The sequence below is a fragment of the Mizuhopecten yessoensis genome, unplaced genomic scaffold (genome assembly GCF_002113885.1).
Source record: "Mizuhopecten yessoensis strain PY_sf001 unplaced genomic scaffold, ASM211388v2 scaffold11013, whole genome shotgun sequence".
Lineage (NCBI taxonomy): Eukaryota > Metazoa > Mollusca > Bivalvia > Pectinida > Pectinidae > Mizuhopecten > Mizuhopecten yessoensis.
In genome coordinates, this window is record NW_018408835.1 from 893320 (window position 1) to 915464 (window position 22145).

The 22145-nt window shown below is 35.4% G+C and overlaps 1 protein-coding gene across 7 annotated transcripts in view; it reads left to right on the forward strand.

The window, feature by feature from the left end:
* The window catches only part of LOC110464603 (atrial natriuretic peptide receptor 1-like), a 405449-nt gene that overhangs the window by 373021 nt on the left and 10283 nt on the right, over positions 1–22145 (forward strand). For all 7 annotated transcript variants that reach the window (XM_021519912.1, XM_021519909.1, XM_021519914.1 and 4 more), the window contains 3 exons: positions 2216–2387; positions 14499–14648; positions 20112–20235. In XM_021519912.1, coding sequence (XP_021375587.1) covers positions 2216–2387; positions 14499–14648; positions 20112–20235 — 446 coding nt within the window. The remainder of the gene's footprint in view (positions 1–2215; positions 2388–14498; positions 14649–20111; positions 20236–22145) is intronic.

Consider the following 22145-nt stretch of genomic DNA (forward strand, 5'->3'; position numbering starts at 1 on the left):
GTGTGGAATGTGGTTTACTATGTGGTACAGTGTACGTCGGCTTGTGCAAAGTGCGTGGCTATTTACAGTACACAAGTATAGCTGATGTATCCTCATTAAGACTAGCAAACTGAATGGTAAGCTCACGTGTTGTACACACCTTCTTGCGTGTTTACAATTGCCACATAAATGGAACTGATGTTTATCTGAAACTGTATTTGGCAGCACTGCGGTCTACAGTAAACACTATACAGACTGATTTCAAAATAAACCATGGCTGGATGTACTACTTAGTGACTTCTATAGGTTTATACACTGAACAGAAATCTGCAATGTGATTTTAATACTTTAATAAGGCGAAACCCGTGTTTCTGAAAATTGTATACTAGTACAACACACGAGGTCCTTGAATGCTTTGAGGGGATTTGAGTAGCGTTACGTTAATAGATATGAAAGTTAAATGTTCAAATTTCTGTCTATTTTCAAGTACATTGTATTTGTAACAAAACGAGTGCTTTGTGGTATGTTATTTGAGATGAATCATTTAGAATTCCAGAACATTCATGTTTTGTTTTCAGTTTCGTAATAATAAAAAAACAAAAAATAATAAACCAGCAAATTAAAAAAGACCTTAAAATGTGTGCTTTTGGCAACGAATGTTTGATTAAGCCTGTTGAAGATTAGAATCATGCACTTATTGATTTAAACATTTACCTGTACAGGTAATATAAATTCACCAAGGGAATGACACACGCCTCAAAATAGCTGTTTAGTTCAAGTTAATGTTTTCATCATCAGTAACAAAATAACAGATCGAATTCCTAACATGAGACATAAGGATAAGATTTCTGTACGCGTAACGATTACAAATCTAGTCAGGTGAATTGATGTTTTGGTAATTTCTACCTGACAATACATTGTATTTTCTCTAGCGTAAATGGCCTCCGTCTATTTTCATTATACCTGCGTAAAAAGTATCAGAATTGATTTGAAGGGTAAATTACCTTGGTCACGAGGCAACACAAAGCAATGCAATATAGTGTTGGGCCAGGATCAATAAGGGACGATAACTCTGGTCATCAAAAACAGAACGCTAACATTAATGACGATCTATTGAAATGCAAAGTGCACGGTCAGAATTGGTGTCGATCATCATCTGATATCTCGATCACCACTGATATGTCGACGTCGACATTTCACCCCTTTTGATTTTGACTAGAGTTTGATGAATTAAAGGTTTTGAGGGTGTCCATTTGATAAAGCTATGTGTGGCCTTGCTTTCATGTCAGTATACACAGATTGACATTTACTAGGTACGTGTACAATATTGCCGAATACCAACCTAGAACGATAAATGTCAATTAACTCATGATCTACCATAAGATTAGAAAAATAAATGTTTTGAGCAATATGGTTTGCTTGGTCCAACCGTGAAAATTATTTGAATAATGCGGCCTCTGATTGGACAAAGTACAAAAAAAAAATAGTACAAATCTATATTTTGTTTTTCAGGTATATACGATGATTTTATGTGATTTTGTTTCATTATGAACACAAACATATCATAACTGTACATTTCTATTTAAACAAATTCAGTGCATGATACTAATACTGGAAATGTCGCATGCGTCTTTGAAAAAGTGCCGCCTTTCCTCTCATCTCTTCTACTATATCTTGATTGTTTCAAACCATGCATTTTTAGCCATAATCATCAAAGAACCCATTATATACTGCATTGTGCAATATAAGATCATATAGAAATTCTCCAAATGTATTTCCAACATAAATAACCCCTACTCGGTATAAACACAAATAGCATACTGTATTTTCCAAGGTTCGGCATGTCCATTTAAAACATTATATATTAGTAGCTAAAAAGACTTAATAAGAAATAAAAAAAAATTGCCTTGAATACGTAAAACACAAAGTATTTTCAATGTAAGCGTGACATTAAAAATATTTTATACTGCTTATTATTCGAATTTCGAGAAATAAATATATTGTTTTTGAAAAATTAGTTGCGAGAATGTGTTTCACGAATAATTATCATGTACCATTTCATTCTAGGTATTTCATGTTTCCACTTTTGTTTCGTGTAAACGTCAGTTTCAACACAATCACCAACATTACTATACATGAACATAAATCGATTTTCTGCAATACTCGTAGTTATTTCCGTTTAGTAAGTAGATATATATGGTATAGGTTATAATGACGTCATTTCCGCCCGTTACAGAAATACACCAGAAGGTGAAGAATGGTTTAAAGCCTTATTTCCGACCCACGCTGGAAGAGGCAGACTGTCCGTGTGACGAGCTTGCTGAAGTGATCCGAAAGTGTTGGTCTGAAGATCCCATGGAGAGGCCAGACTTTCAGGCCCTCAAGTCTACCATCCGGAAACTCAACAAGTAAGTCCCGCAGTCAATGTTCAATTCAGTTTGATTGGTCAGATTTCATCCGGGATGCAACGTGTTCCCTAACTGTCATTAGTACATTTGAATGAATTTTATAGAAAAAAAATTCCGACAAATATACAAGGTGTTTTTTTTCAGATAAATATGTTTGAAATTGAATGTGTGTTTTTCAATGGAACCTGTTACCAAGGTAACAAGGTGTTTTCCTGAATCTATTGGTTAAATTCGGGTACTCAGTCACTTGCGTAACCATGGATACCAGTTAATGTTATGTAGCAGTCAGTTACTCGACCTGTCACGTGCGTTACCACGGATACATGTACCGGGTTTATTATGTAGTCAGTTATTCGACCCGTCACGTGCGTAACCACGGATACCAGGTAATATTATGTAGTAGTCAGTTATTCGACACGTCGCGTGCGCAACCACGGATACCAGGTAATAGTATGTACATGTAGTAGTCAGTTACTCGACCTGTCACGTGCGTTACTTTTACCAAGGTAACCATTTACATACCCAAATGTTAACTGCAGTATGTCAAGGAGGAGTTGATGAAGTACCATATACCACAGAGACAATTAAAGTAAGGAAACACACAATCATTCTCGGCGGAGTCATCCATCATTGAATTTGTAATCACTGCTGTGTCTGAAATGTCTAAAATCAGATAATGGATCAGAATGCCGCCAACGGAAATTTGTTTTGTCAGCACTTACCAGTATTTTCAAAGAAACAAATTTAAGCTTACACTTTCTGATTTAGTTAAAGATTTAGGTTTACAGATTTGAGGTGATTTGGTGTAGGTCTGGAAGGCAGGTCGTCACGATAAGTTAGCTTGATGCATCGTTATTGAGTTTCTTTCTTTCGAAACTGTGTGATTTTCAGACAATGGCGTCTTATTTCGAAATCGAATTCTAAGCTGTTCCGCTGGTCAATTATCCGAGTCTGTTGGCCGATAGAGGCGGGGTTTATTTGATCTCAACTCTCTGAGCCTTGTGATCAACGGAACGGCCGCTTATTTAGTGATCGAGCTTAATGATACATAGAGACAGAGCGTAAGACTTAATCGGAATGTCGTTGTCCATAGCACCTGAACCGATTGTTTGTCCAGGAACCAGTCATTTCCGAGCTTACGGACCTACGGAGCGGGATGTTTTTTAAGACCTCTGCTTCTACGAGTTATAAATGGCAGCTTATTCAGAGTACGATTCATGTGCCGATAGAATCGGAGCTTTTCCCAGTTTTGATTCACACTAAATAGACACCAGTCTATCACAATGTTAACTTCCCAGTATGTAGGTGTCCATTTGTACAGCTATATAGACAAAACATACAAGTGCAGATTGTCTTTTAATACACAAAAGTAATTCAGATCAATATTAGACTAAAAGGACAGTAGTCCATCACAAAATGTATTCCCAGTATGTAGTTGTCCATTTGTACAGCTATGTAGACAAGCCATACAAGGGTAGATTGTCTTTACCATAACATGATAAATGGATATCCATATTAGCCCATTTTCGTATTTGAATACGTTTTAACTAATGCTCACAAAATGTTGTTTTCTGGTTTTTTAACTGACCTCAAAGATTCTGAAAATTCCTATCTGTTTTGGTGTCTCCTTGTTTTGCTGTGTTTACTAATAACCGTATCAACAAGGAATTTTGATACTGTCCTCGAATGCTGGTGATGTGGGATGTTTTTGCTATTTTATAGCTGTCTTTACGATAACAATATGAAGCTAGGGTATTCAATTAATCAGGACATTAGCCATGCTGAATAACATTAAGAGCATCTCCTTGCAGCCTTGATGTCGATTCCTTTCATGTTACATAACGAGTAATCTGGACTTTTTGATTCAAGTATCCTCAACTTAATGACAAATCCTAGTATTTAGTTGTAAAGCACCTAAAGAAATAGGACTGTGTATATTATCACAGAGAGTCAATGTCAAACTTCAGTACATTTTAAGCTATTTCAACATTTATCGTATCTGTCATTGGATAAAAAAGGGAAAAAAATCATTATAAGCCCTACTTTGACGTAACACATTTTAACGTTTGGTTGACAAATCTTTTATGAACCGAGTAGTAAAAATTAAAAAAATTAAAGCTTAAAAGGTTTACCTAAAAGCTATTATACTAATATTATTTCTTGTATCTTTTATCTTATTTGCAATCAAGGAACAAAGAAAGTTAATCTTAGTAAATTTGAGAAATTCTGCCTTGCTATGTAAATACACTTTATGTTCATAAAAAATCTACATATAGAAAAATTCTAGAAAATCATCTGAAAACAAAAGTTTTAAAATAAATAAAACAAAATGACAAAAAACACGTATTTTAAGAAATTTCAAGACATTGAAAGCTGATCACATTTTAATTTTAGTATTACAGACATATTCAGCTACACATCTGATCAGGAATGAACTACTTCGATCTTCTATACTTTGATTATTGAGATATATTGCACAATAGCTTTGCGACTTCATAACTACCTTGTTAGGGTAATTAAGACTAGGGATACCCAGCGACTTTTGTCGTCTTTTGATTCGCGAGACAGATTCTTAACGAGGCAGGATCATTTAAAAAGATCGAATTTAAAAATTATGCTAGAATATGCCTACAGAATGTCATCCACTTTCAAAAACCAGAAACGCTTAAATGCGTTATCGAAGAAAGCACTTCATTTTGATGACAAATCAGGTACATCGACTGTTACAGCGATGACGAAATCGTTTGATCACAGTCTGTTTACCGCGTGCGATTCTTTGATAATTTATAAAACACAGTGAACGCTGATTGAATGGTTATGTAACCAAAGTGCCCATAACAGCGTATGTGGAAGAACAAAGTCACCGAATGAACTTCATTTAGATGCTTATCCTAGATTTTTTAATTTTATTTTCATGGCCGTTGGCGTTAGGTAATTGAAAAATAAGTAAATACCATGAATACATAAATCCCGTATAATAGGAATTATCGCCAATTTAATACTCGCCATTCTTTTCGCTAAGTGTTATGTCTACCCTTCAAAGGACTAGCGTAAAAGGTCATTTTTTCGGGCTCATCAGGGATTTAAAATTAGTTGTTATATTCGAAATCTGGAGTAAATGATGTATGTAATTATGAAATTTCAAATTTATTTGACAACTGGTTTTGGAGAACGAGCATTACAATGAAACACATAAACCCGAATTTTTCATTAAAAAAAATGCGTGAATATCGTTTGTTTTGTGCTATTTAATTGAAAATTGGTCATTTCGACGGAAATTAAGTAAACTCTCTTAATGTTTTGAAAGCCTCTGCGTGCATCAAACAAATAAATAACTAATATACATGTACTTAAACATTGTCATACCCGTGTTCATTCGCAGAAATGACTTTTTGTTAGCTACATGCGGAGGCTTTCATTTCTGCACGCTAACTGTTCAAAATCTCCATATTTTGTCTATTTCTGCAAAGCAACGCAATTCCGTTGCTATGGTAGGGCATCTACGCATGCGCATTGGAAGAAATCTGCACCAAAAAGATAGCCTCAATTAACCAATATGATGTTTATAACAGAAATTGATTAATACCAATATGATGTTTAAAACAGAAATTGATTAAAACCAATATGATGTTTATAACAGAAATTGATTAATACCAATATGATGTTTATAACAGAAATTGATAAATTAATTCAAATATTTTTTTAAACTTTTTATGAGGCCAAATATTTCCCATAACGCCCCAAGTCTTTTATTACCCACATGTATATTTACTTGTCTTTATGAAACGATGCCCTCATATATGAAACAAAGGGCGAAAAGGCAAAAGTGGACCTGTTGCAAAGATTTTCCGGTATATATACATTTGTAGTAAACACAAAAAGTATCAGAGACAGCAAACCCTGATCTGAATTTCAATTCATCTACAGACATGATTGGTAAACTTCTATGTTTGTGTGGGCTTAAGGCTATATGCTACCCTACCTAAGTACATGTTTTTATCTCCTTTTTAAAAGAGCTCTACCTTTAGGCGCATATAGTATTCCTGTTATGAATGGTAACATGAAATATGCTAATAGATTGATGACACTCGTGAAAGTGTTCAAGGTTGGATTTATAAGGGAGACTACTCTACTGAAAATTACTGTACAATGTATCAAAACTCTTGGGTGGTCGGGTGGCGGAGCGAATAGTGCACTCGCCTTTCAACAAGGCGACCGGGGTTCGATTCCCCAATCGGGCGTGAAAATGTATAGGGACACCTGCCCGACCACGTGGGTTTGCTCCGAGTGCTCCGGTTTCCTCCCATATTAAGACCCCGCACGCTTACATTCGGGCCAACAAGAGAGAATAAAATAAGTTGAAATAAATTGTTTCATAATTGTTGTTAAATAAATGAAGTATATATGTATCAAGAAACATATACCCTTAAGGGCGATAACTCTGATACAAATCACAGGAATATTGTGGAGTGTAAATATTATATTCTTTAGGGAGATAACTCTAACACAGATCACCGTTATAATTTGTAGGTCAGCTTATCTCTTTAACTTAAATAGGTCTTGAAAATATTCGCATATACCTTTAAATATAGATGCATCGGTGTTGTAAATTCCGGTCCCAGTTGCGAGGACAAATGTCTGAAGTACATCTTGATAGAAATAGTTTAATTAAACACGTACGCACGTTGTAACGAAGACAAAACGGGGGATCTGAAGTGAAATTAATCACGTGTTACATGGTGTCGAGATACGACTATCAAAATCCAAATATCCCTCTCGATCCAAAAATAACCAGAAGATATATAAAAGATGCCAGTTAGTCTCCTAGCGTAATCCCAGAATATAAGCCGCTCTTTTGTTTTTCGATTGGTATTCATTCCTCTTGAGACAGCATTGCTGAGCTAAGAGATCATAACACCACGTATAGTTAGCTTTATAACAATTAAATCTTCAAGAATTATATTCAAAATGTCATTAAATACCACAACGAATGATCAAAAATTAAATCATTGGTATTTGGATTTAGATTGTTTTAAGACATGACAATAATAAAATAATATAATATACATAAAAAAGTTAAAGCTCTTCAAAAACAAACCTTACACTAGAATTGTTAGCAGGCGTCACGTTAATCTAACAATGCTTTGTACGGGGAAGTCGTGATTCGAGGGTTGTAAACTTGTACGGAAATCTTCGACAGGACATTCTGTAGAAATCCGGGGAGAGCTGACAGCAGACCTGGTCGTTAAGGAAGCGTCCTGATGGTTTGATGCTATTGTTATATGCATTCTCACAAATAGGAATGCACAAGAATAGTCTCAAGAGATCGATGTCCTCGCAATTACAGCTAATTGATGTTGTAAAGCAAAGACAGAATTGAGAAGTTTATAGCTCGGGAGATAACACGACGCGTGGTTCAAACGAAGCGATTGCGCAATGTCTGGTGTAGACTCGGACTGCAGCTTCTGATGGTCGTTGCACAAAAATGCGGTATATTTCTAGAACTTTCGCTTTTTACTTTTAATTTTACATCTTCCCAGTGATCAAAATAAATAAGGAAGCTTATACAGGATTAATTATGTTCGAATTTATTTGTGAATTTATGACCCAACTGGGCACCACGGGAATATATTCGGAACCGCTATAGAATATTATATTGTCTCGTCAAATTGGTTGATTTACTGAGGAATTACTCAAAGCAACATTTTAAACGTTAATATATATGTACAATGTATTTCAAAAATATGGTCATTACCACTTTTGTCCGTTACGGACTGAATCCGCGATTAGTGTGTACTTGTCTTTAATATTTTACCATAAACACATTGATGTAGTATAGTGGATATGAACTAATATATCATCACAGATATCAACGTATGTATTGAACCGGAAACCAAACTCCCGCCAAATGCGTCAAATGCCAATTTGCAACTCCGCCATTTCAGGGGAGCGTCGCCTGCTACAACTATATCATAAGGCTAGATGAGGAAGAGGAGTGAGGGTATTACAAAGTAAGGGGGCGGGCCAAGAAATTATTGATCGTAACGTGGCCCAATTTAACTTGGGTATCAATAGCGATGGGATTGTCCAATCGTGTAGTAATTCATTTCGGCCAACCGGACCTTTCACAGAATGACTGATTGAGTATTCCTGCGCGCAATATCTGTGTCCTTGGTCAATATCCGGTCCATATTAAGACTACAAACCTGCTTAGTCTGCTAGCCGAGTAATGTGACATTCTGAATCAAACGATCCAAACCAATTCTGATACAAGTACATGTAAAATTAAAAACAGGCAAGTTCAGTTTAGGAGATATGAAAAGGTTTTATATGGTAGGAAAAATACGGATGTGACTCATATTTTTTTAAACATTGTATAGAAAGTGAACAAGGCTTCAAACAGCATGACCAATGGGTTGGACGAACAGAGAAGTCTCAAAAAGCATTGTCAGGTTGCAGAAAACAACTTAACCGTTAGGGCATTTAGAAACATTGAAGGCTCAACAATGAGAGTATTTACAAAAAGCAAAATGAATGGATAAGTCTATCTCACGTATTGTTTGTTTGTTTTCATTTTAATGATAAATATCATTAAATCAACAACGGTTTTAAAACTTACACCAGTAGACATTATTCAGAGTTTCTCGTATTGTTATTTAAAACTTCAAGGATTAACTAGCAAACATTGAACATTTGTATCTTAAGTTTTGATGCCTTTCTTGTTTGTTTGATTTTTCGATTTGTTTGTATGGTTGTCTCCTTCGGTTTGTTTGGACTTTTTGTCCCGACTTTGAAATCCAATATGTCCGTATTTAGTGATACAAAAGGTAACTTGTATATATTTATTTCCTATATTGCCATATCATCTGTTCAGTGGTAAGGATAAATAACATACTCAATGCATGGATAAAAGTAGTTTTAATAAACCCTTTGTAAAAGAAAATTCAAAATCAGTCTGTCAGCCAGTCAAAAAACAGACGCTCACAAAAAAAAAAAAAAAAAAAAAATGCACACCAAACACAAACAAAAGAATTATTTAGACACAAGACGAAACAAAATAAAACAATAAACAAAAAACACAAGTTCAAAAACAAAGAAAGAAAGACAACACTAAATAAAAACAAAAATTAATTATGATAACAGTAAAAATGAAAATAAATATGAACCCGAAAAGCAACAAAAATCTTCAAATATTACAACGTTTGGATCATCCGTAAGGTTTTATTTAAAATAGAATCATGGAAATGGATTTCTACAATTATGAAATATTTGGGCCGTGCAGAAGACCTTATCGTGTCTGCTGATCAAATAAAACCACAATGATATTGAAAACAATATCTGCTTTGCGTGTTGGGAATGTGTCACTTTTTTCCGAATGCTGTAAATCAATGTATTAAAAGTTATTTTTGGTACTCGTCAATCATTGTACAAAGCAAAATGGCCTAAAGACTGACTTGAACAAAATTAACTAAAAACTGTCTGTAGCCGGAAGGATGAAGATAATACAAAGCTTTTGTGATAGAAATATATATCAAACCAGACCTATCCATTTTATCAATAACCATTTATATATAGTTGGAGTTACCATTGGTTTATTTATTACATAATTTCCCAACCTTGTAAAAATCGTTTTGTTAATGCATGCTATCTTTTGTCATTGCTTTTCTGGATGTCAGGCTCTATTGGGTTTACTTGTCTACAAATTGCATTTGCAAATTCATGCAATGTACATTGTTTTAGTCTCCGCCTCGGTAGACCAAAACCCGCGAAATGTTTTGTTATTTAATGATATATAATAATGAAAGTATATCTGTTTTTTCTTTCTATTTCCTTCTTGCCAATTGTTATAACTAATTACATGTACCTTTACTTGTACCCGCTAGAAAAGGATAATGTAAAACCCATGTTTCCTAGATTAGGGCTTTGTAGTTATTCTATATATTTATTTTTTTAAGATTTTTTATATCACTGTTGTTAATGTGACAGAAATATTTAAATATCACGCTATATTAAAATTTAATGAATAATATACAATAAGTTCATATTTCGAAAAAAAAAAATTAATGATAATAACAAAAATTAGGTTCAACACAGAAAAAATAAATAGTTTTTAATATGTGGAGACATCACCACGGGAGCAACACATGTGGGGCTGGAAAACACCACACTTCCGGAACTCCTAGAGTCGTCTCTGTTATTTGTAGGGGCTTATTTTATTTTTTATTTTTGTGTTGGTGTTTCCTCATGTTCCATGCCAAGTGACACTGTGATATGTACTTCTATTGCATGCTAAGTACGTAGTAAGGTCAAACCAATCAAACCGCACGTGGAGGCACGATAGTCTAGTGGTAGGACGCCGGGCTCGTGACCGAAGGGTTGCGGGGTCGAGTCACGGCACGGCACAGCCCTATGTTTTATCTTTGATCAAGATACTTTACTTCGCTTGTTCCAGTCTACTCAGCTGTAGATTAGTACGTGGTTAGACAATGCTAGAATTGTTGAATGCTTCCCACGGAGTTGAAAATGATATTAGCTGGTTGCAAAGGCTCTATGCTTTGAGACGATCTACATACTAGGTTGTGATACAGCGGTAGATATGAACCGCGAATTATTATTATTATTACTTTTCGATACAGCAAGTCAAACAAAAAACAACGTTTTATTGCCTTTCCATATATGCTTATATGCAGCTCAAATGATAATTTAATAAAATATTACTTTTTTTATGAAGAAAGTTGTTTGTGAACATTTAGGTCAGCTTTTTTTTCGTTTCAATTTTTCGCAAAATCGGTATAAATCGTCTCCTTTGTAGGCAAAACAGATTCCCCATTGATATTTAAAACATTTTATTTACGATAAAACGGTGCGAAGACAAGCAAACACATTCTGTCGTCACGAGATAGATGCAAAGCGAACTCTACTTAGACAATTTTATGTGAACAATGGCAGACATTTTGGATATTTTAGCGTTTTTTTATTGATCAAACACTTCATCTAGTACACGGACAAATGGAGAATTAAAATAAACCAGAAAAGTACTGTGGTGAGATGTCTGGTGTGTTTACCACAGTTGATCACAGAAATATTGTATTTAAATGCAAAGCCATAAATCAAATTTAATGTCTTTAAATGATGTCAGAGATAGAGCAATAATGAAAATTATAATAATCGTTTAATATTGTTAATATCGAGAGAGAAAAAAAAAGTATATCATAAAAAATTGCAAAATTCCAATTTGAAGATGATGAGGCGGCTGAGAAATTCAAAACCCTCGAATGACACAGCCGCCTGTGAATGACGCCAGTGGTTGAAATGTAAAAATCAATTCCGGTTATTGATAGCTATTTCCCAGTGCATTTTGTCGCTGACAAAATGTGTCCCTAGCAAATAAATAAATACATACATACATAACGCCTAACTAGCGCTTATCGTCTCCCATCGACCTTCCATTCTTCGCGATTAATCGTCCAAGCGATTGACATTAATTTTATTGCTCAATCGATTTTGAAGCAATGCCTGGAATAGATTTCATGGCGATTGGATTCTTATTTGATGCCGTCATTTTGCCAGAGATTTAATACATATTTTTCGTATTTTTTCGTCCCTGCAAGTAGGGCGTAAGAATTGTACCTGCTACCCCCATTGCATGATCGTAAGAGGCGACTAAATTTGGGATCTTATCTTTCCTGTTCTTTCTAATCAACTTTCTTGTTCCAAATGTCTCCCTTGGAAATGCCTCACGTTTTGCCCTTTAGTTGACCGTTTGCCCATGTGAGGAAGGCTTTAGGTACTGTCCCCTTGCCGAGACATACCAGAGTCTGTAAAAATGTTAGTTTTTACTCCTGCTTAACGCCCAGCAATTTAGGGATGGGACGACTGGTTCGCTCATTGTCAGCATAATGTGACCGGGTGGGGTGTCCTGCTGGATGTCTTCGGCAGTATTGTTCAGTGAGATAGAACTATAAAGTCGGCATCAGTTCTGCGCTATCACAAGGAGACAAACACGAACATATCGCAACCTCCCAAAATACACGCATACACTACACGCATGCATCTTGCACACAGGGGAGGCTGTCCTTAAATGACCTTAGGACGTTAAACAATACTTTCAGCACTTCCGAGTATTAATGACGTCATTTGAAATTGCTTTACCGAGGATCATGTTATGGTACCATGTTACCACACTGACCGTTCTTACTGGAAATATGTTGTTTAAAACCACACTTTGAAATAGTTGTACCTGAACTTGAAAAAATAGTTTATTGCCGAGCATATTTACGTATTGCATTAAAAGGAGTGAATGCTTTCTGGGTAACATTTTGTAGGAATAACTAAGCGCCTCTTGGAGCGAAATGTAATAATTGTTCATTCTTAACAATTTTCTAAAATACATTGTTAAAGTAAAATGTCAAGTTTTATGTTCTGTTCAGAAAAAAACCCGCACACCATGGTTTTAACAGTGTTATATGTGTTATCTTATCAGACTTTGAAGATGCCTTAAGAGCTCTGCTTCTCGCATTTCAATACTTGAAATCTTTTTTTTTTTTTTACATTTCCAACTCTTTCTTTTGGGCAATGTCTCCCAGGACACTCGTCTGTACTTGACCTTAGCAACCCCGTACAGGCAAACACGTGCAATTTATCTTTGTTAGAGTATAATCAACCTTTGTTTTTCTAAAACAGACAACCATGCAAAAAACCAACCCATATATGTCTTGTTACAACGTTTTAAGCAGTAATCTGTCAAAAAAATAACACGTTACAAATATATAAGTTAATTGTTTCTAACATTTCCGCGTGGAATTACTGTTGTTTAAAAAGAGCTTATCATTTATCAGAAATGCTATAGACAATTGTCAGACAAATTCACATGAAGAGTAAATAATCCGTAGTCCTCATCCTCCCCAGCCGACAATCCGGAAGCGGTGTCAGCACAAAATGAGCCAATACAATTCACATCACACTACTTGTAATTTCCTCTTAGGGAAAATCATTTGGAATATTGATGTCATTTCTAATCTTACTTCCGGGCGAACGGTCGAATGACCGTCACAAGTCAGCCATTAAGGCATCAAAGGTGGGCCTCACACGGTGTTTTCCATCAAACTATTCTTTTACGTTTATGATGTCAAATCAAACAATTATCTACTATAGTGGGGCTCAAAAAGGGTCGATGCATCTATAATAATCAACTGATATTTTTGTTAAATAATAAAGTGCTATCTTGTGATTGGAAGTGTTGTCCAGAAACACATGTACTTGTGACGCACTGAACTTTCTTATATCAGAACTTGCAAATAGTCACATTGCATTGACACTAATCACTGGAAGAAATTGGATAATCTCATTCGTTCATTTAAACGGTCTAATCTACTTGGTTTAGAAAAGGTCTTTCTGAAGTATTTCCACCACAAAAAATCGAAGGTTTTGATGATGGGTTTTTTCCAATTGGTTTTCCTTTGCTGCTGTTTTATATATTTTTGGCCCACCCTGATCGGCTTTCACTGACCATAAAGGGGATAAAGGGGATTGGGACGACCCAATAGGTCATGTTTCATGTGAGTGATTATACACACAATGCATTATGATACCATACATTGTACACGATTTAATCTGCCTCGGGTTTTTCCTGGAGAGAAGGCGATTAGGAAAACATATTGATGTTGATGACTAACTTAGTTTTTTTTTATTTGACAAGTTGTCTATATAAACAATCTGGAACAACTCAGTTTACCTCCGTGTTTTCTGCCGGTGAATTATTTCATTTCTTTTGTTAAGTTTTACAGTTTCTCTTTGTTTTCCGTTATTCTTTCCAGGGCCAAGTAATAACATGTGAACATGTTCATTTTTGCTTGCATATACGATGCAAGATAACTGGATATCAATATTCAATCCAAGATCTCTAACTGCAATAAAATAATCAATAGAAATAAATCGGAATGTAGCTTAAGTTTGACAAAAAAACACATTGATTGTTTCAAGATGCAGAATGCAAAACAAAGCAAACAATTTACAATATTTATGACAATACACAAAATTCTCACTTTAACGCAGAAGATTCATGCTCTAATTCAATTTATTTCTAAGAATTTATATTTTTTCATTCAATAGGGATGGAGACAAGGGAAACATCCTTGACAATCTGTTATCTCGAATGGAGCAGTACGCTAACAACCTCGAGGCTTTGGTGGAGGAGAGAACCTCGGATTACTTAGAACAGAAGAAAAAGGCCGAGGATCTCCTGTACATGATGTTACCCAAGTAAGATTGGTGTTCCGAATAGCATATAAAAAATGTTCACCAGATACAAAATGAAACCCTTTTCAATTTCAAAGGACTTAATAAACAAGATGAGGGATACTTAATTACTAGCATTTGAAACAAATATTAAATATGTTTTCTGATAGTCATATGTCTTTATTTTCTATTTTATTTCACTTAAAATTTAAAAAAAATAATTAAAATGTTAACCGTCTTTATTTGAAATTGTGTTAAAATGTTTGGTTTTGAAAATGACATGAAAAGATTAGCGAAAAAAAGTGTTTCGGCTTTAAAACAGAAAACTTGAAAACGTAGAGAAATCAATGCCATGCTCACTTCAGTAGAATATTTGTTGTTTCCTTGTGTGTTTGTTCTTTGTTCTATCTATATCTTTATTGACCTTACAATCAAACTACAATTTAACCAGATGGTATACTTCTTATAACATTACTCGAAATTCTAAGTAAGAACCAAACTATCAAAAATTAATTTCTCGATAAAGAAAGCCATACACGAAGACATACACAATTCGAATCATTAGGAACCAAATATACAGGTCACTAAGTGTGCGAACATCGATATATTACACTCTACTAACTGTTTGCTTTATGAGGTAGATTCGGAATATCAGAACATACGTAAAACACAATTGGACAGTAAAGACTCAGTACCCGACTGGCATCATCGAAAAAACTGCAATAACATTTCTTCGTAGGCTTTCTCTGAAAAATTCAAGACTGTTCGTCGATATCATTCCAATCGACTTCATATAGGCCTCTTAACGCTGAATTAGATGTTGTGTAAGCTATACTAATATAAATTCTTAGTGCAGGAGGTCTGTCAATTATTCAACGTGACAGCAGGTTTTTCACCTTCATTTATATAACCTACACTGTGGCTAGATCGATATGTACAACATAGATCGATATGTACAACATACAAACGAGGCATTGCTGCTTCAACCTTCATCGACTTGCCAAATCGGTCTGCTAAATTTCCAAACATATATATATATTAGTCGATTATTCGATTATACATGCTATGTTCGTTTAATCTGCATCAGAACACACGTAGCTAAATAGCTGGATGCATTATTCCGGAAAATTCTGATTTATTAAAGCCCCAGGCTGCGACTAGGCTAATTCGTTTCTGGATAACTGTGCTTACAGATCTATAGGTAATGCGTTGTTATTGATAGGTTTACCAAAAGTGATGCGAGAACAGTTTAGCGGAAAAATAAGCACTTTATAGCAAGTCTTTAAGCTTAAAGGATTATTGACCCTGCACAGTGGGTTTATTGTATATTTATAGTAACCGCCCCTTAATTTCTTTTTTTATATATATATATAAGTGTAGTACAGTTGAGCTAGGATAGTTCCTTTGACTAATTCGCTCTGTCGGGTAGAAATCCAGGGTTCAAATCCTGGGCTAGTCCTAAATTTTAGAACACTGTTTGTTGATTTCATTTAGTTTCCATCACCTTTCTTAGTTTCCCATATAACTTTCGCTAAATAAAAATGTTTTTTTCCAAAATGAGTATTGAAAGTTATAATTAAGACGGGAAACAACATTTTTCAGTTTTTGAGGTTGTAGGAGACCCTTAAAACCACACTTCTAAAAATCGATCAGAGTGTGATTTCCTTTTCCCCCGTTTTTATGTGTATGTGAAAGGGGGAGGGAGGAAGTGTAAGAAATGAAAATGAAGATTTTGTGTATAAGAGAATATGGTGAAGATGAAGTGTTACCAAAAGGCTTGACAAAATGAGTGGAAGGAATGCCACAGTGGAATGGATTATGGAACTAGTGAAAGGGATGACAAAGCTAGAGGAAGAGGTGACGAGTAAGTGAGATATATGATGGTTAGTGAAATGAATGACAGTAAGTGAAATAGATGACAGTTGTGAACTAGATGACAGTTAGTGAACTAGATGATAGTTAGTGATATAGATGATAGTTAGTGAACTAGATGACAGTTAGTGAACTAGATGACAGTTAGTAAAATAGATGACAGTTAATGAAATGGATGACAGTTAGTGAAATATATGGCAGTTAGTAAAATAGATGATAGTTAGTGAAATAGATGATAGTTAGTGTTATAGATGATAGTTAGTGAAATGGATGACAATTAGTGAAATAGATGATAGTTAGTGAACTAGATGACAGTTAGTGAACTAGATGACAGTTAGTGAACAAGATGATAGTTAGTGAACTAGATGACAGTTAGTGAACTAGATGACAGTTAGTAAAATAGATGACAGTTAATGAAATGGATGACAGTTAGTGAAATATATGGCAGTTAGTAAAATAGATGATAGTTAGTGAAATAGATGATAGTTAGTGTTATAGATGATAGTTAGTGAAATGGATGACAATTAGTGAAATAGATGATAGTTAGTGAACTAGATGACAGTTAGTGAACTAGATGACAGTTAGTGAACAAGATGACAGTTAGTGAACTAGATGACAGTTAGTGAACTAGATGACAGTTAGTAAAATAGATGACAGTTAATGAAATGGATGACAGTTAGTGAAATATATGGCAGTTAGTAAAATAGATGATAGTTAGTGAAATAGATGATAGTTAGTGTTATAGATGATAGTTAGTGAAATGGATGACAATTAGTGAAATAGATGATAGTTAGTGAACTAGATGACAGTTAGTGAACTAGATGACAGTTAGTGAACAAGATGACAGTTAGTGAACTAGATGACAGTTAGTGAACTAGATGACAGTTAGTGAACTAGATGATAGTTAGTGATATAGATGATAGTTAGTGAAATAGATGCTAGTTAGTGAAATGGATGACAATTAGTGAAATAGATGATAGTTAGTAAAATAGATGATAGTTAGTGAAATAGATGATAGTTAGTAAAATAGATGATAGTTACTGAAATAGATGATAGTTAGTGAAATGGATGACAATTAATGAAATAGATGATAGTTTGTGAAATAAATGATAGTTAGTGAAATAGATGACAGTTAGTGAATAAAATGACAGTTAGTGAACTAAATGACAGTTAGTGAAATAGATGACAGTAAGTGAAATAGATGACAGTTAGTGAACTAGATGATAGTTAGTGATATAGATGATAGTTAGTGAACTAGATAACAGTTAGTGAACTAGATGACCGTTAGTAAAATAGATGACAGTTAATGAAATGGATGATAGTTAGTGAAATAGATGATAGTTAGTGAAATAGATGACAATTAATGAAATAGATGATAGTTAGTGAAATAAATGATAGTTAGTGAAGTAGATGATAGTTAATGAAATGGATGACAGTTAGTAAAATATATGGCAGTTAGTAAAATAGATGATAGTTAGTGAAATAGATGATAGTTAGTGAAATAGATGATAGTTAGTGAAATGGATGACAATTAGTGAAATAAATGATAGTTAGTGAAATAGATGACAGTTGGTGAACAAAATGACAGTTAGTGAATTAAATGACAGTTAGTGAAATATATGACAGTAAGTGAAATAGATGACAGTTAGTGATATAGATGATAGTTAGTAAACTAGATGACAGTTAGTGATATAGATGATAGTTAGTACGAAATAGATGATAGTTAGTGAAACAGATGATAGTTAGTGAAATAGATGATAGCTAGTGAAATGGATGACAGTGAAATCGATGACAGTTAGTGAAATAGATGACAGTTAATGAGATAGATGATAGTTAGTGAAATAGATGACAGTAAGTGAATTAGATGACAGTTAGTGATATAGATGATAGTTAGTGAACTAGATGGCAGTTAGTGAAATAGTTGATGGTTAGTGAAATAGATGACTGTAAGTGAACTAGATGATAGTTAGTGAACTAGTTGACAGTTAGCAAAATGAATGCTTATTTCGAACAACACCACTGACACAACCAATGGCTAAACTACAATGAAAGACCACTCGAGAGGCGTAAAGCAGCTATTTTTGATATCTCTGTCCGTGGAACATCATTCTCTGTCAATTTAACGAGCGGTAATAAAACCCGGTCTTATTAAAATTGATAGCATGATACCACTGAGCTTTAAATCTGTAACTTTCTACAAATAAATGAGCAGAACACGGGAGAAAAAATATCCCACTCTCTTTCCATGTGAGGTTGATATATTATCAATAGAGACGGCTCAGACTCTCCTCAGTGATCAAGTTACAGCTGCTAAAATAAATCCCCGGCTGTATTGATTTAACCCGCTTACCCCTGAAATTTCATAATAAACTATTCCGGCCTTTGAATTGGAAGAGTTCAAATGTGTCTTCAGGGGTGACTGAGTTAATTTCCGTTTTATCACAGACATTTCGTGTCGGTAATTGGAGTGTGTGGTGAAGGCGGCGTATGTCCATATATAGACACGTAGGGTTGTAGTTCTATTTATATCCCTCATCGACTGTGACATCTACATTGTAGTACATGTGTAGCAGATCGTAAGGCTAGGTAGAGAATGCAACCATTTTATTTCTCTATATAAATTGTTATTTTTATGTTAAATTTATTCCCTCATATAAAAAATGGTTATTTGTTATCAGTCTTTAAAGATAGTTCGTCTTAGTAGCCTTGCGAAACAGGGAACATCTCATTGCTTTATAGTCAGGATGTCCTGAGATCGACTCCCCGTGGCAGATTTGATTAGTGTCCTTGTGTTGAAATTGTGGTATATTTTGTCCCCGTGTGTTAAGGCTGTGGTATAATTTCCCTGTTTATGTTAAGGCTGTGGTATAATTTCCCTGTTTATGTTAAGGCTGTGGTATAATTTCCCTGTTTATGTTAAGGCTGTGGTATAATTTTCCTTGTTTATGTTAAGGCTGTGGTATAATTTCCCTGTTTATGTTAAGGCTGTGGTATAATTTCCCTGTTTATGTGTAGGCTTTGATATAATTTGTTCCCTTGTGTTTAATTTGTCGTATTATTTTCCCTATGTATTTAGGCAGTCGTACACTGTGGTGATTGGTGGCCGTGTGGTGTACATTGCCCCTGTGTGCTTTGTAACGACATGTCCCTTTCGTGCTGACTCTGTGTTACATTTTGTGTTGGCGATGCGGTACATGAACATTTTGCCCTTATGTGCTGATGAAACTGTCTTAATCATTGCCGTTGTGTGTTGACGCTGTTGTTATTTTGTCCATGTGCGATGATAATATTTTATACTGTGAACTCACTTATTTTCGTGGAGCTTTTAATTTCGTTGATTTCGTGGGTAATCTTCTTTCAAAAATTGATAGGTCAACATAGCAATTACAATGTTACAATTTATATAAAGCAACTCTCCGTTAAAGTGGGTATTCGTAATCCAAGAAATAGTATTTTGTCGGGAAACCCCAAAATTTCAGCCCCAACGAAAATTTATAGATTCACAGTATGTTACCGTTTAGTGTTTGGTTTGTGGTACATTGTGTATTTGTTATTTTCATGCTCACGGAGTTGTTTTTGTTTCTATTTAAAATCACTCCCTCACTTTATTAACAGGTCAGTAGCCTGCAACCTGATGCGGGGGGAGATCTGTCATGCTGAGACGTATAACTGCGTGACGATTTACTTCAGCGACATCTGTGGGTTTACGGCCATGTCATCGGAATCCACGCCGATGCAGGTAAACCAGGACATTATCGTTTACCCTGAACAGGTGTATCCATAATTTTACCGGTGTGATATTTCCTTTTCTCTTACCCTAGACAGGTGTATCCGCACTTTTACCGGTGTAATATTTCCTTGTCTCACCCTAGTGTTGAGACGGGGGGATTCCCCTATTCATAATAATGGTATGACGTCACTTCAACAATACATCAACGTCACGTCAACCCTGAATTTACCATGTAACGTTATCATTATATTGTGTATATGATACACATTAAGGAACAGGGTAAGAGAAAAAGAATCATTTACCCCCTTGTGGGTAAGATAGGTGAATCTGAATCCTCGGGGAAAGATTCTTAAGATTCATAATAATCTTCCCCCTCGGGTTGAGATTAACCTTTCTCTTACCCAGGACAGGTGTATCCGCACTTCTACCGGTGTGAGATTTTTCTTTTCTCCCACACCTGACGGTTTTATCTCCCGTTTTGCCGGTGCTAGATTTATCTGTCTCCGCCCTAGGGTTGAGACGGGGGGATTCCCCTATTCATAACAATGGCATGACGTCACTTCAACAATACAATGACGTCACGTCAACAATCCATCAACAAATTGCCTGTATGTGTTTTGGGTCCATGTTTACCTTTATTTCACATTCAAATACTGTTAGATATGGGAGAAAAATAATCAATCGCTACTGGTTGTGTAAGATAGAGAAATCTCAACCCTCGGACTAAGATTTTTTGTCCAGAACTCGGCAAGCCTCGTTCTGACAAAAAATCTTAGTCCTCGGGTTGAGATTTCTCTATCTTACACAACCAGTAGCGATAGATTCTATTAGTCTCACCCTAGGGTTGAGACGGGGGGATTCCCCTATTCATAACAATGGCATGACGTCACTTCAGCAATACAATAACGTCACGTCAACAATCCATCAACGTCACGTCAACCCTGAATTAAGCATGTAGCGTTATCATTACATTGTGTATATGATACAAAATGGGAGAACAGGGTAAGAGAAAAATATTCTTCGGGGAAAGATTCTTAAGTTGCCAAACACTCGGCAAAGCCTCGTGTTTGACAACTTAAGAATCCTCCCTTTCGGGTTGAGATTCTTCTATTTCACCCCCAAGGGGGTGAACAATTCTATTATTCTCGTACCCTGGACAGGGATACCCACCATTTTACCGGTGTGAGATTTTCTTATCTCACACTAGGGTTGAGACAAGCTACACGTGTTCTTTGCACGTTCTCAACAATTGTAGGACGTCATAGCAACAAAACCATGACGTCACGGCAACAATACAATGACGTCACGTCGACAATACAGCCGAATCACATCAACATTGTCTTGCATTGATGTAACGTCTATATAAAATACAAGGGTAAACAGGGTTAGAGATAAATAATCATTCACCCCCTTGGGAGTGAGACAGGGTGATCTCAACCCTCGGGGTAAGATTCTTAAGCTGTCAAACACGAGGCTTAAGAATTTTTACCCCTCGGGTTGAGATTACCCTGTCTCACCCCCAAGGTGGTGAAAGATTCTATTAATCTCACTCCAGGGTTGAGACGGGGATTCTCCTATTCAAAACAATGGTATTACGTCACGTCAGTAATACAATGACGTCACGTCAACAGTCCATCAACGTCACGTCAACCATGAGCTAAGTCTGTAACGTTAGCATTATCTTATATATACACTGTATGATACACAATGGGTGAACAGGGTAAGAGAAAAAGAATCATTCACCCCTTGAGTGTGAGATAGGGGAATCTCAACTCTCGGGGAAAGATTCTTCAGTTGCCAAACACTTAGCAAAGCTTCGGTGGGGTGAGAAATTCTATTAATCCATATTACATGTTTAGTGAAACCAACCACAGTAGGATTCTTATGTTTAACGAATACTGTAAAATTAGAAATTTTCG